The sequence below is a fragment of the Miniopterus schreibersii genome (genome assembly GCF_964146895.1).
Source record: "Miniopterus schreibersii genome assembly, chromosome: 16".
NCBI lineage: Eukaryota > Metazoa > Chordata > Mammalia > Chiroptera > Miniopteridae > Miniopterus > Miniopterus schreibersii.
The window spans coordinates 1,939,323-1,953,544 of NC_138116.1; the positions used below are offsets into that span (position 1 = coordinate 1,939,323).

The 14,222-nt window shown below is 55.8% G+C and overlaps 1 protein-coding gene across 1 annotated transcript in view; it reads left to right on the forward strand.

Annotated features, from left to right (window-relative positions):
* TIMP2 (TIMP metallopeptidase inhibitor 2) overlaps positions 1–11,004 on the forward strand; it is a 32,706-nt gene extending 21,702 nt beyond the window's left edge. Inside the window, exons 2-5 of the mRNA XM_081161197.1 lie at positions 2,128–2,228; positions 3,200–3,308; positions 9,293–9,417; positions 10,701–11,004. Of these exons, the coding sequence (XP_081017323.1) occupies positions 2,128–2,228; positions 3,200–3,308; positions 9,293–9,417; positions 10,701–10,898 (533 nt within the window). The 3' untranslated portion in view covers positions 10,899–11,004. The remainder of the gene's footprint in view (positions 1–2,127; positions 2,229–3,199; positions 3,309–9,292; positions 9,418–10,700) is intronic.
* The last annotated feature ends 3,218 nt before the right edge of the window (positions 11,005–14,222 follow it).

The following is a 14,222-nucleotide window of genomic DNA, read 5'->3' on the forward strand; positions in this document are numbered from 1 at the left end:
TCTTAAACCCAGATGTTGTGCGAACGGCAGAAGGGAAAGAAGAAAACAAAATCTGAGCAGCCGGGGAAGAGGCCATCGTTTTGGGGAGCAAAGCAGAACACGTATCTTTATAAAGACTCTCCCTCCTCCTGCTCCCTCTGGTTCCTGTAGTCGGCGGGGGGTGGGGGTGGGGGTGGAGCAGAGCAGCCCATTTTCTGGGGGAGCGCAGGACATGAGGTGATCCCCCACCCTAGGGCCAAACACCAGGCCCAGCATATAGTAGGTGTTCAGTAAACACATGTCCAGGCCTAGATTTTAATTTCTTCCCAGGTTCTTTGGGTCTCTGCTTTTCCCCAGCCCTGTTTACATGGTCTGAAACGCAGACAAGCATCCATATGTTTGCAGCAGAATGGAAGGGAGATGTGGAATGCACCACAGAACAGCATTTCCCAGAGGAAAACAAGAAAGGGCGATTTTAGCTGGGTCTTGGAGGATGAATAGAAGTTCTCCAGGCAGGGTGCGGGAGATGGCATTCAGGGCAGAAGAAAGTTGCCCGTTCAGAGGTGGGGACACCCCTGGGCAGGTCCAGGCTTGGGAGAATATTAATGGACTGATGGGACAGCAAAGCGGGGTCCCCCGACGCAGATGAAGTAGCCATTGACTGGCACCAGGTTTCAAAGCATTTCCTGTGTGAGATGAGGGCAGTGGGCAGCCGAGGTGGGTGTTTGAGCTGGAAGCGACGGGACTATAAAAAGATATCAGGCGCTGGGGGTGCGAGGAGACACTGGAAACAGGAACCTGTTACCAAGGGGAAAGCCCTCTGTTCTCGGGTTGGCCCACTGGCCGGTGTTTCCTAGGCTTTGCAGGTTGGGGCCTGGCTTAGGCTGGGAAACAGGAACCTGAGGCCTGGACCTGTCATGACTCAGCTCCAACAGAAGAAATAAGAATGGGGTTTGGCCTGGGGCCGGGCACTGGGGCCACTGTGGGGGGCTCCGGTACCAGGTCGAGATTTAGCACTTCACGGGTCCAGGGGGATCCACATGCCTGAGTCCCCTGTTCTGTGGGAAAAGATGGCCCTGAGATCCAAGCTGCCTGCCTGGGGGTGGAGGTAGGAAGCTCCTTCGAGCCAGGAGCTATCTGTTCCTTATTTCTTATGTCCCTCACATCTGCACTAATGTGACACTTGCACAGTCGTCTTTTGCAGGGCAAAGCTTTTAAAGCTGTTAAGACAGTTTGTGGCAGCAGCTGCTAAGCCTCGAAATGGAAAAAGGGAGGGCTCTGCCCACCGGCAACATGAGCCGCTGATCCAAGAGCTGGCAGGTCACGGGGTGGGACAGAGTCCTGGCTTAACTGCCAGTAGGAAGCCCTGTGGTGCGTGGCCCTAAGCAGCCTCGGGCGGGCCCCGGGGAACATTCTGGAACCTTTCCAGCCTGACTTCTTCACCCGTCCTTCATCCTGAGTCCTGGCCTGGGATCATCTTTCTGTTTGGCCTCCTTCCTTGACATCTGTCCCTCAGGCCTGCCATGTGTGCCCCCCCTCGCCCAGCTCAATGCCCTTTCCGTTAAAACGCTCCGACCTTCTTGACACGTCCTTGATGAAATGATCGTTATTACACAGAATCATCCACAGGACATTTTCCGGGGACAGATCGGGGCAGTGAGATATATCTTTAGAATTCAAGACCCCAAACCTAAACCTGATGGGGCCTCTGTAAGATGGGTAACGACCCATGTCCTTCAGCCTGAGCAGGCGTTTACCGGTGGGCTGTGTGGATGGAGTGCAGGGCGGGAGGGGGGCGTCTCAGCATCGGACTCACGACCGGGACCCCGGGTCAGTCAGTGGGCTCACCTCCTGCCCCAGCCACCCCGACGGGCCCCTTGGAGAGAATGAAAAAGCCCGAGGCCCTCGAGACTGACAGCCGCGGGGAGCTGTGTCCGAATCAGCGGCAGCCTGACCCTGGCAGAGGGACGGGGGCCTCTGCTCCGAGCCATGGGGCGTCTCCGTGGCATCTCTGAGCCCACTGCTTAGCTTGTGTGGCATCCGAGGCCCTGCTGGGGGCCGGGGTCCCCTCGCCTCCCGCCTCCCGCCTCCCCGCTGCCGCTTCCCCAGCCTCGGGGGCCGGGCTGACTGCGTCCTTGTGTTTTGCAGTGATCAGGGCCAAGGTGGTGAGTGAGAAGGAGGTGGGCTCCGGGAACGACATCTATGGCAACCCTATCAAGAGGATCGAGTACGAGATCAAGCAGATAAAGGTGAGGCCGGGGCTGAGGCGGTCACTCGCCGGGTGGGCGGGGCCAGGCAGGCGTCTGGGGGGGGTGTTTGTTATTTTTGGGGGGATGTTGTTGGTGTCCCGGGGCACATGGCAGGAGCTCGTGTTCAAGAGGGAGGCAGAGGGCGGGAGGAGGGCCACAGGGAGGTGGGAAGGATCCGGAAAGTTGCTGTTGCCCAGAACTAACTTGGTCTACAGGCAAGGAGAAAACTCTGGGCTCTGGGGGAGGGACAGCTCTGTCACCCATACTGAATTTTGTTCCAAAAACAAAAAGTAGAAAACAAATGTTAGAAGGTCAACGAGACGCTTAATCATTGCGTCGGTGTCACTGAATGGGGGCCCGCCTCTGGTGCCCGCGTCTGTATTAGTGAAGCGGGAGGGGGGCGTCTCCGCTCTCAGACCTCACCGAGTGGCTTTGAAGGCCGGGCGGGAACTCCGCGGCCGCCCCTTAGCTCTGCTGGAAGCTGCCCTGACCTATCTTGGCGTGGGCTGGAGCGTAGCCCTCGTGAAGCTCTTTCATCGTGACGTTGGGGACGACCTTGTCCCAGTTGGGTTTGCTTATGAAGCTCTCAAAAAACCAGGCAAACCAAGTAAAGCGCCGATGCTGTTAACCCTGGTTTAGCCACAGCCGCGGCGGGTCCCAACGAGGTTTGCGTGGGATCACAAAGCCCGCGGTGTCCGCATTCTTTACCCCGGTTCGCCTCCTTGTGTGTGGCCCTGGAACCCACATGCCCTCCCCTTTCCCTGCACCCACTTCCATCAGGCTACACCCCTAAAGCCAGGGCCAAGAGTCATTTTCAGTGCCATGAACACCCCCGCCTGTCGCGGCCCCCCGGTGGGGCTGGAGGAGCTCCCGAGCTGGCGGTCACGGGTGCAGGTGGGACCGCCCCCGGGGGAGCGGGACTGGAAGGCTGTGCGGCCCACTCCGCTCACCGCCGCTCATCCTCGCCTTAGATGTTCAAAGGCCCCGACAAGGACATCGAGTTCATCTACACCGCCCCCTCCTCCGCCATCTGCGGGGTCTCGCTGGACGTCGGAGGGAAGAAGGAGTATCTCATCGCAGGTGCGTACGCGGCGGGCGCTGGGAGGCGGCGGGCTGCTCAGGAATCGGGGGCTGCCCTGCCTCTCCCTGCGGAAAATTCCCGGTACATTTCCACCCCCACCCCCACCCCACCCCTGTGTTCCCCCTGTTACCGCAATGGAACCAGTGTGACTTGACCGGAAGAAACAAAGTCGCCGGTAGGGGCCTCGGGGTCAGGTGGAGGCGAGGGCAGGGTGCTTGTGAAGGTGCCGCGAGCAGCGAGGCTGGGCCTTGGCGGGGAGTGGAAACATTGTTGCAACCCTGCTGATGTTCCCGTGCACCTGGCTCGCTATTTTTTATTGTGGTAAAGTACACAGAACACAAAGTTTACCGCTTGAACCATTTTTAAGTGCACAGCCCCAGGGCATTAAGCATATTCACACTGCTGTGCAGCCATCACCCCATCATCTCCAGAGCCTTTTCATCTTCCCAGCCCGGCACCCCACACCCTTCAAACGCCAGCTCCCCGCCCGTGCCCGTCTCTGTGGATTTGACGGCTCTGAGTTTCTTACCTAAGCGGAATCATACAGGGTTTGTCCTTCTGTGTCTGGTGCGAGTCACTGAGCATAATGTCCTCAAGGTCCATCCATGTCGTAGTTTGGGTCAGAATCCCTCCCTTTTCTAGGCCGAGTAATATTCCATTGCCGGGCGGACCCATTGTGTTTATTGTTGCGTGTGCTTTCTTTACACTATAGTCTTACATAAAAGTAGTTCCCTTTACTATTTCCGCCTCCCTCGGCTGCTGCTCCCCAGGCTGCCCCCCAGGGGTTCAGAGCGGGTTTCCCAACCTCCAGACCATCCTTGGCTGTGGGGGCTGTGCTGTGCATTGTAGGACATTTAGCTGCGCCCCCGGCTGTGCCCACGAACTGCCATAACATCCTCCCCCCTAGCTGTGGGGTCTCCAGACCTTGCCAGATGTCTCTCGGGGGGTAGGATTGCTCGGAAGAGACAGGAAGGACAACTCTTCTGAACGGATATATTATTCCACAGTCCAAGTCGTATACATAAACTCTGAGTCCAAGTCTCCACGATTTGGGGGATTTCCTTCTGTTTAGGCTATTTGTACCTTTCTTCCTTTCCATTTTGAATATTTAAAAATCCATGCATATTTAGCGGATGCCCCTTAGTGCCTAGATCTGTGCTTGGTGCATTGGGGGCTCAGGAGGAGAGACCCTGGGCCCTCTTGGTCAGGATGCACACACTAGGTCCCACTGTGTGTGGGGGGCGGGGGGGTGCAGGAGAAGAAATTGGAGAAGACAAGACAGGTTTTGTTTGTGGACACGTGGAATAGCGAGCCAGTGCTTAGTGGCTTCGAAGAGGGAGAGACCCTCGCAGGTACAAGGGTCCAGATTTAGTGCCGGGGGAAGGGGCTGACCTTGGCTGTCCTCCAGGAGGTCGCCGAGGGAGGAAGACATCTGTGATATGTCCTTGGGTCCTTCCCCCCCCCCCCCCCCCCCAGTGCTCATGCCCAGCACTTGCTTCCCTGGTTTCTTTGTTGCTCCATCGAGACTTTGACTCCTTTCCTTGGGGACAATGGGAGTTTTTGTTGGGTTTTTTTTTTAACCTTTTGTGGGCATTTCTGAACATCTTAAATGTTTTAAGAGCATCTATTTGTTAACAGTTTTATTGAGATATAATTCACACACTGTACAGTTCACCCATTGACAGTGTATGACTCAATGGTTTTCGTATTGAGAGGGGTGTGCACTCATCACCTCAGTCCCGAAAGGTTGTACCCAGGCTCTTACCTCCCCAAGCCCCCTTTCTCCATCCGCCTTCGGCTCTCAGCAGCCACTGATCTGCGCTCTGACTCTACACATTTCCCTCGTCCAGACCTTTATATTACGGAATCATATAATACGTATCTTTTGTGTCTGGCTTCTATCACTCAGTGTTATGCTTTTTTAAAAAACATAAGTTTTTGTTGATTTTTTAGAGAAAGAGGAAGGGGGAGAGAGAGGAACGTCGATGTGAGAACTAAACATCGATCAGCTGCCTCCTGCACACCCCCTGCTGGGGATCGAGGCCGCAACCCGGGCCTGGGCTCTGACCAGGAATCGAACGGGTGACCCCTTGGTTCATGGGTCGATGCTCAACCACTGAGCCACGCCGGCCGGCAGCATTGTTTCTAAAGTTCATGTGTGTTGTAGCGGGTGTCAGAAGTTCACACCTTCCCGTGGCCGGGTAATACTCGCTGAATGGATGCTCCACACTCTCCCCATTCATCATATCGTGGGCATGGGGGTGGCTTCCACCTTTCGGCGATTGCGAATAGTGCTGCTACGAGCATCTGTGCACGAGTCTGCGTGGACGTGTGTTTTCGTTTCTCTGGGGTGGATACTTGGGAATGGAGTCGCGAGGCATATGGTGACTCTGTTTAATCATCGGAGGACCTGCCAGACTGCTTCCCACAGCAGCTGCACCATTTTCCGTTCCCAGCGCCTACTATTTTTCTAAGAAAAGTCACAGCTAACGGAGAGGGGGGTATGGGGACAAAATTCAGGGTGCCGAGATCTGACACCCTGACCCCGTTTCCACAGTGACACGAGAGGCGCGGAGGCAGCGGGGTGGGGGGCCCCCGGTGCGCGCGGCGCAGGCACGGGCGTCCCGAGGGGCGAGGGGGCCCGCTCAGCATGCGCGGGACAGTGGGAGGCAATCAGCCTGCGCCTCAGCGTCATCAGTTATGTCTCCTTTTTCTCTATGTTCCTGTTTTGGCTCAGTTTTGCAAATTATGACACCTGTTACTTTTATGATCAGAAAAATAGGATCTGGAGAGAGGAGAAAGGAGACAGAAACTCTCGTAGCGCAGAGAGCTTGTCGCCGTAGCACATCAGTGCCGCCCCTTTGTGCTGGTCCCCGAGGACCCACGCTGTGAAATGAGCGCCCCACGGCCCCCTCGGGCTCCTCACGCCGCCCCCTAGGGGCTGTCTGGCCAAACTGCAGAGCTGCCGGAGCAGTTAGTAGCAAAGGGACCTTATTTTTATATCTGTGGCCCTTTGTGGTCAGTCGGCCCTGCATCACAGCCTCGTGGTGATTATTTTGCTGGTGGTGGCTTTGTTTTATTTCATTTGGGGGACATGGGAGGAGAATCTGTTTTGCTCAGCCCCTTATCTGAAAGAGTGGGGCGTCTGTGTCTAAAGAAATGCTGAGTCACACACAGAAAACGTAATAATTTCTGTCAGTCTCTGTAGCAGGTGCATGTCCTGTGCGGTTATCACACGTGCCCATTGAACTGTCCCCGCTCCGCAGGAGAAGAGAGTTCATTAGGCAGGTCACCGCAGCACCCACGTTGTAACCATCCAGAGTGTGGCTCCACGTGTTATAAAGATTAAAGACGTTCAAAGATGCATTCACTCGGTAACCGTGTGCCTGTTCCCCCAGCAAGCAAGTGACACAGGGCACATTTCAGTTTCCTAACTGGTCCTGGAGGCACTGCTAATGCTGGCAGCTCGCCCCACGGCGAAGGAACCTGTCCCATCGGCGACCTCTCCCCCAGGTTCAGTGACAGCTCTGGGTTAAACCCGGTGTTGACTCCTGAAGCGCAGATTCTGAATCTTTCTCTCCTGGGGTCAGGACGGGCTCACCGGGAGGCAGGGGCGCAGCGAGCCACTCCGCCGGCGCTGGCTGCGGCCCCGGGAGCGAGCACACGGCCCGGGCCGCCTGCCCCTCGGGCTGGTGACTCACATGAGTTGGGCACTCGTGCAGGAACTCTTACAGAATTGGCCCCGTAATTTCCTCCTGCAGCCCTCTCCTCCAAAAAAAGAAAAACATGCAACCCTCAGCTACAGATTTTAATTCCTGTTTTTCTGTATCCAAGAAAGACTTTGCTTTTCTCCAAGGCAGACGGAAGTAGAATGTTGCAGCAGATGCTCACATCAAGCGTGCCCAAGCGTCTTGATGATTTATTCCCAAAGGGGGTCTCCTTCTAACGCCGAGATGCTACTTCACATATACAGGATCTCCAAAGTGCCTGTTAACCCGGCAACTAGGGCCGTTGAAAAGGTAGTTTGTGCCCGGCCGGGCGTGGTTCAGCGGTTGAGCATCGACCTCGGATCCAGGAGATTGGGGTTCGATTCCCGGTCAGGGCACATGCCCGGGTTGCAGGCTCAATCCCTAGTCGGGGGCTTGCAGGAGGCAGCTCATCAATGACTCTCTCATCATTGATGTTTCTCTCTCTCCCTTTCCCTTCCTCTCTCTGAAATCAATAAAGATCTATTTAAAAAAAAAAAAAAGAAAAGATACAGTTTGCATCTCACCCCCTCGCCCTGCTTTGCCCGCTGTCCGTGGAAGCTTGCGTGGGTGGTGGAAAGGGCAAAGGGGAAGGCTGCCGAAAAAGACAGAGAAGGAAACAGATTGTTTGAACAAGCACCCAAGTCATCACCGGTAAACTTTTATTGAGCAACTACTATGTGCAAATAGCCATGGCTGGAGAAGGGTTAAGACACAGCCTTTGTGCTTTTGATGTGGTTACAGAGCAAGATGCGTAAGAAAGACAGGGAACTAAGAAAGTGGCCGTTGACGTCAGTCAGCGATGTAGTATCGGTCCTGCGGCCTTCGGCCCGAGCGCAGCCGTCTGAGGAGCGAGCGGGCGGGCGGGGTGGGGCTGCAGCGCGCGGTTCTGGCCGGAAAGCGGAGGAAACTGGGGTACGGGAGTAAGTCAGGTGCCACCTGCCAGTTACGCGCCTGCCTCAGATACTCTCGGCTCACAGAAAGTGGCTGCAAGTCTAGGAGAAAAGTCAAATAACTCTCCTTGAAGTGTTGAATGCCGCCCAAACTTCTCCTTTTCAGTCAGTAGCATTCGGAATAAATGCTAGAGCAGTAACCCTGCTTCCTGATCAACATCAGACAAGTCCACACAGACACAAGGAGGAATAGGGTCCCCGAAGCTAAGGAGTGGTTAAAAACAGGCAAGAGCCTAGGGGAGAGGGCTCCCGGCAAACCTGCCCAGCACACAGGGTGTCACTGTGCCCGCTCGCAGCCTCAGGCCGGCTGATCCTGACAGTCCCCTGGCGACTTCATTTCCGCATGACGGGGATGCGTTCCTTCCCTGAGCACGTCTCTATTAGCGGATTCTCCACGGCCAGTGCTGTGCCTGAGGTCGCTGAGCTGGGAACACAGGAGCTTTGCACGCAGGTGCTCAGGGGGCAGCCCCAGGCTCCTGTGCTCATTGCTGGGTATTTGTTGTCTCTTGACAAGGTGCCATCCTAGCAGAAGGGATGAAGTTTTAAATGACCTCCCTGGCCCTCGCTAGGCTCTGTCATTCGCCGGAGTGCACCCGTTTGTCTTCCTCCTGCTGGGCTTAAGCCAAGGCCGCCACCAGCGTGAGCTCTTCAGCAAAGGCAGGAAGGGAGATGAGTTGGGAACCTAAGGTCCCAGAGACCAGCAGCGCTTTGTCATCCCAAAGAAGGGAGTTCGGAGCTGACTTCCAGTTTCATAGAATTCCATGCATTGGCTCTTCGTACTGAAAAACCCAGAATTCCAAGTTCAACAGCAGATGGAGGGAAAGCTCATGAATAAAAATTTGCTGAAAACAATAAAGCAGGAAACAGTATAATCTACCTACAACCTGATCTTTTATGTCAACACATGCACATAAAAGAGGCCTGCTCCTTGGTGTGTAGACGGCTGGCCTCTCCCTGTGTCCTCACAGGGTCATCCCTCTGTGTGTGTCTGTCCTGATCACCTCATAAGGACACGGGTCAGTTTGGATCCAAGCCCACCTAGTGACCTCATTTTAACCAGTTCACCTCTTTAAAGACCTTCTCTCCAAATACAGCCACACACTGAGGTGCCGGGGGTTAGGGCTTCATCCTATGAATTTGGGGGACACGACTCAGCCCATAACACACAGTGCTGTGAGAACTAAACTTCCACATGCCTGGGCTGCACCCGGATGCAGGAGGTGGGCAGAAGGAAGCAGACAGCTTGTACCTGCGCTGAGCCCGGTGGTCCTTGTCTCTCCTCAGGAAAGGCTGAGGGCAACGGCAAGATGCACATCACCCTCTGTGACTTCATTGTGCCCTGGGACACCCTGAGTACCACCCAGAAGAAAAGCCTGAACCACAGGTACCAGATGGGCTGTGAGTGTAAGGTAAGTCACCAACTCCTCCGGGCTTCCCTTCATCACTGCTGCCTCCAGGTGGATGCCAGAGTTTGATCCCCGGCTTTCCCAGGCTTGTTGATGCCGACAAGGGTGCTGACTTAGCACAGGGCTCTGGGGCCAGCCCAAATGCAGTTTGCTGACCCCCTCTGAGCCCAGGTGTGCCTGAGAGCAGGAAACTGCCCTTTTTATTCCACTCCTGCCTGTCTTCAGGAAATTTAAGACCTTTGTTGTAGTTACTCTACTTCCAGGAGGGTGGGGCTGAGGTAAAGTCACCTTGCTGTACTTAGAGAAGGTAGACCAGGTGGCCAAACTAGTACGTAGACCAGGTGGCCAGACTAGTAGGTAGACCAGATGGCTAAACTAGTAGGTAGACCAGATGGCTAAACTAGTAGGTAGACCAGATGGCCAGACTAGTAGGTAGACCAGGTGGCCAGACTACTAGGTAGACCAGGTGGCCAGACTAGTAGGTAGACCAGGTGGCCAGACTAGTAGGTAGACCAGATGACTAAACTAGTAGGTAAACCAGATGGCCAGACTACTAGGTAGATCAGGTGGCCAGACTACTAGGTAGACCAGGTAGCTAAACTAGTAGGTAGACCAGATGGCCAGACTAGTAGGTAGACCAGATGGCCAAACTACTAGGTAGACCAGGTGGCCAGACTAGTAGGTAGACCAGGTGGCCAAAGTAGTAGGTAAACCAGGTGGCTAAACTAGTAGGTAGACCAGATGACTAAACTAGTAGGTAAACCAGATGGCCAAACTACTAGGTAGACCAGGTGGCCAGACTAGTAGGTAGACCAGGTGGCTAAACTAGTAGGTAGATCAGGTGGCCAGACTAGTAGGTAGACCAGGTGGCTAAACTAGTAGGTAGACCAGGTGGCCAAAGTAGTAGGTAGACCAGGTGGCCAGACTAGTAGGTAGACCAGATGGGTAAACTAGCAGGTAGAGCAGGTCAACAAACTAGAAGGTAGACCAGATGACCTAGCCTGAAGGTAGACCTGGTGGCCCAGCCCGAAGGTAGACTAGATGGCCCAATGTTGAGGTGCACCTGCAGTGGGTAGTGGTGTAGAGGGGGTGTAGAGCTTGACACTTAGGAAAGGCTGATGGTGGAGATGATTCCACTCCAGCCCCACTCAGCTCCTGTGCTGCCCTCTTGTGGTCACTCATTCAACGCACTGCCCTTGGCTGCCTTTGGCAGGCACATGGCTGGGCTCTGGAGCTGCCCGAGCCACCTCTGTCCCCGACTGAGTCCTCCATGCCCCTCTTCCTAGATCACACGCTGTCCCATGATCCCCTGCTACATCTCCTCCGTGGACGAGTGCCTGTGGATGGACTGGGTCACGGAGAAGAGCATCAACGGGCACCAGGCCAAGTTCTTCGCCTGTATCAAGAGAAATGATGGCTCCTGCGCATGGTACCGCGGAGCGGCGCCCCCCAAGCAGGAGTTTCTCGACATTGAGGACCCGTAAGCAGGCCAGTGGCACCCCTTGGCCAATGGAAAAGCCTGCGAGAGTGTAGACTGGTCCAGCTCTGACATCCCTTCTTGGAAATAGCATGAATAAAACAGTCATCCAAGTGGGTCTAAATTAGTGTCATTCTGCCCCCCCCCCCCCCCCCCCGTTTTCCCTTAAACATGGCTGTGGTCCTGGAGGGAGAGGTCGGTCCCACACCGCGCCGGCCAGCCCTGGCCCCGTGCAGCTCAGCCTCGATCCTGGGCTGCGGGCAGGGGTGGGACACGGCTTCCCTCCTGGGCCCAGCCTTGGCACTGTCACAGACGCTGAGTGGGCAGCACTCAGGGGGTCTGTCCCCCACCCCAGCCTGGTCAGGGCAGAGCCTGGAAATGTGCATTTTGCAGAAACTTGAGGGTCATTGCAAGACTGTGTAGCAGGCCTACCAGGTCCCTTCATCTCGACAGGGGCGTGTCCCTCGTTTCTTGCAGCTTCCACACCTCTGGCCCTAGGGTGTCAGTCCCCACCCCTTGCAAATATCCCTCCCAGGCTCCCCTTAGATAACCACGGACTCCCACACCTGCAACTCCTGTATTCCAGGAGCAGCTTGTTCTGGAAGGAGCCCCGATTACTCTTATTAATCTGCAGAATTCCAGGGGGGAGCCTCCCTCCGGGGCCATGTGGATGTGGGAGTGACAAGCTTCAGCTTCCACCGAGTCACTGTATTCCCCCCTCCCCCCGCACACACATCCCCCAGCCCTTAGGGGAACATGAGGCCCTCTGCCCTGGAGACAGACGTTGAGGGACACTTGGCTGCCCTTGGTTTATTCTTGAGCTTCTGAGGTCCCCCATGCCGCCACCTCCTCCACATGCTGGCACCGGTGTCTAGACGGAGCGGCACTGAGTGGCTCTGCAGGGCGTTGTGTGTGGCCAGGGGCTTGAGCCAGCTGCACATTCTGTGTGCACACCCTGCAGACAGCGACAGCTGGGTCCTGCTGGGTCTGCCAACCTGGGAGCGTTTAGTGTGACCCCCTCCAAGCCCGACAGTCCCTGTGCTGTGCCTGGATCCCTGTGGGGGGAGTTAGCTAAGTGTCTTATGAAGTCCCACCCAGGGAGGGACGCATTTTGGCGGCAGGCGGCTTTGGGGAAACGCATTCTTCCTGGGCCTCCAGGACGCTGTTGCCGGCTTTCGGAGACGGTTCATTCTTCTAAAGATGGATTCTCGGATAGTGTGTGAACCCGTCAGGCATACCTCCCCCTGCTGGCGTTTCTTATATTACCAAGATGTCTCCATTAAGAAACTTAATTCCTAGGGAACTAGGGAATCTGTTTGTTCCCTAAAAATGGTTTTCTGATGCCGGCAAAGTGGGGGTTACCACAGGCAGAAAGCTCCAGTAAGAGTACAGATAATCTTTTTAATCCTGCTTGTATTGTAAAGACACAGTGTTCTAAGTTTATCATGCACATTACCCACGCAAACACATGTAACCGCACGTGCACGCATGCACACGCAACTGCGAGTGTCCCTTCTGCAGAATGCTTCCAAAGCCGCTGTCTTCCAAGCCTCTGCTCTGTGCTGCGGTGTCCCCAGAGCACCTGTAAGACCCCTGACCCCCAAGAGGCATGCGGCCCCCGTGCCCGCCGGGACCCAGTCGGCATAGACTTTGGTGACTTCCCTTCCCGGGGCCAGCTGGGAGACGGTCCAGGCACCGGCCCCGCCCGGGGGCGCGTTCATGCTGCGCGGTGCCAGCAGGCCTGGGAGGTGTCGTCGTGGATCGGTCCCTGTGGTTTCAGTACAGACCAGGACGCCAGACCCGCGGTCAGTATAGCGCCCCCTGCCGTTCGCTTCGCGGAAGGCGTTATGTGACGTTTCCCCGGGTCTGCTGACTCGCTCAATGTTTGGGCTTGTTCCTGACGTCACCGGTTGTCATCGTTCCCGTGCTGTGTTTCTTTATTACCCTCGGTAGGTGTTAGACTCGCGCTTTTATTTCTATAGCGGTTTCTCCGTCGTGGAAGCACGTGGCCCAGAGCGGAAAGCGTGGCGGGGCCCTGGCCTGGGACGGCGGCTCCGTTAGCTGTCCTCCTCGCTTCTCCGAGTGTCGTTGCTGCCTCCGCCTCCCATCTCTCTGGTTCAAAAGGTGACAAAGCAAAGGATCTCTGAGTCGGGCGGCCCTAAAGGACGGCCTTTGTGTTGGATCCGTGCGCATTGGTCTGTTAGCCGTGCCGGACAGAAAGAACCACCAAACCGGAGGCAGTGCCCGGTGGCAGCCGAGAGCCGCTCGGGTGCGCGCAGCGGGTGACCAGCAGGCACAGCGCCAGGAGGCTCCCTGCGGCGTCGCTACCTTCGGCCCTCAGCCCCGCTCGCGCTCCCCTCTGCCGTCTTCACGCAAGCGACTCAAACTGTTTAAAATAAAGTTGACGTTGTAGTTCCTTTCAGACCTTCGCTTGGTGACTGATAAGAAACCTCTGACTCGCCGCCGTAATTTAAAGCTTTGTTGGTTTTGTCTGTTTCTGTTGGGTTGTTCCTGTTTGTTTTTTTAAACATTGGGGCGATGTGTTTTTGCTGGGGCGTGAAGCCTGAGACCTTCCCGCGCTGGGAGCTCATGCGGGCCGTGGACAGTGGCGGGCGGGCTGCGCATGTCCCCGATGCTCTGTATCGTTCTTGGGGGGCACTCGGTCAGTGGACAATAAACTGTATTATCAAAGAAAGTGTGGCTCCCTCCGCGTGGCTGTGTCCGACGCCTGAGCTGCTGCTCGCTGGCAGAGCAAAGGCCTCCACGGGAGCCTCCGCCACCTGGCGGGGGGACACAGCGCACCTTGTCCTGGACAGAAACAGGCCTGGCTGCTCTGAGGCCGACCCTGGGGGGGGCACAGACAGGCAGACACCCCGGGCAGGATTTCCTTAAATCGGCAAATGATAGGAGCGTAGGAGGCGCCCCCTTCATTCACTTAGCACAGGCGCCTCCGTTCACACACACACAGGAGCAGAGCCCCGCACCCACCCCGCACCTCCCACGGTGAGGATTCATGCCCCGTCTTCCCTCTCCACCCGCCTGTGTCACAGAGCAGTAAATGCCATCCATTTAATGTCACAGGCTGCAGAAATATTTATGGCTTTTTCCTATACGGTGACACATATGGAGAAATGGTTCTTACCGGCATCTGACAAAGATAAGACAAACTTTTTGTGTCACACAAGCGACCTTACTAGGAACTTGTGTCTGTCCTGACCTGTGGGCCGCGTTTGGGGGTCTTAGCAAACAGCACGCGGGACCGTTGCTGCCCCTTTCATCTCTCCCATATACTCAGGTCAAACGTGATTTTTTCTTTTAAACCACAGAGGTG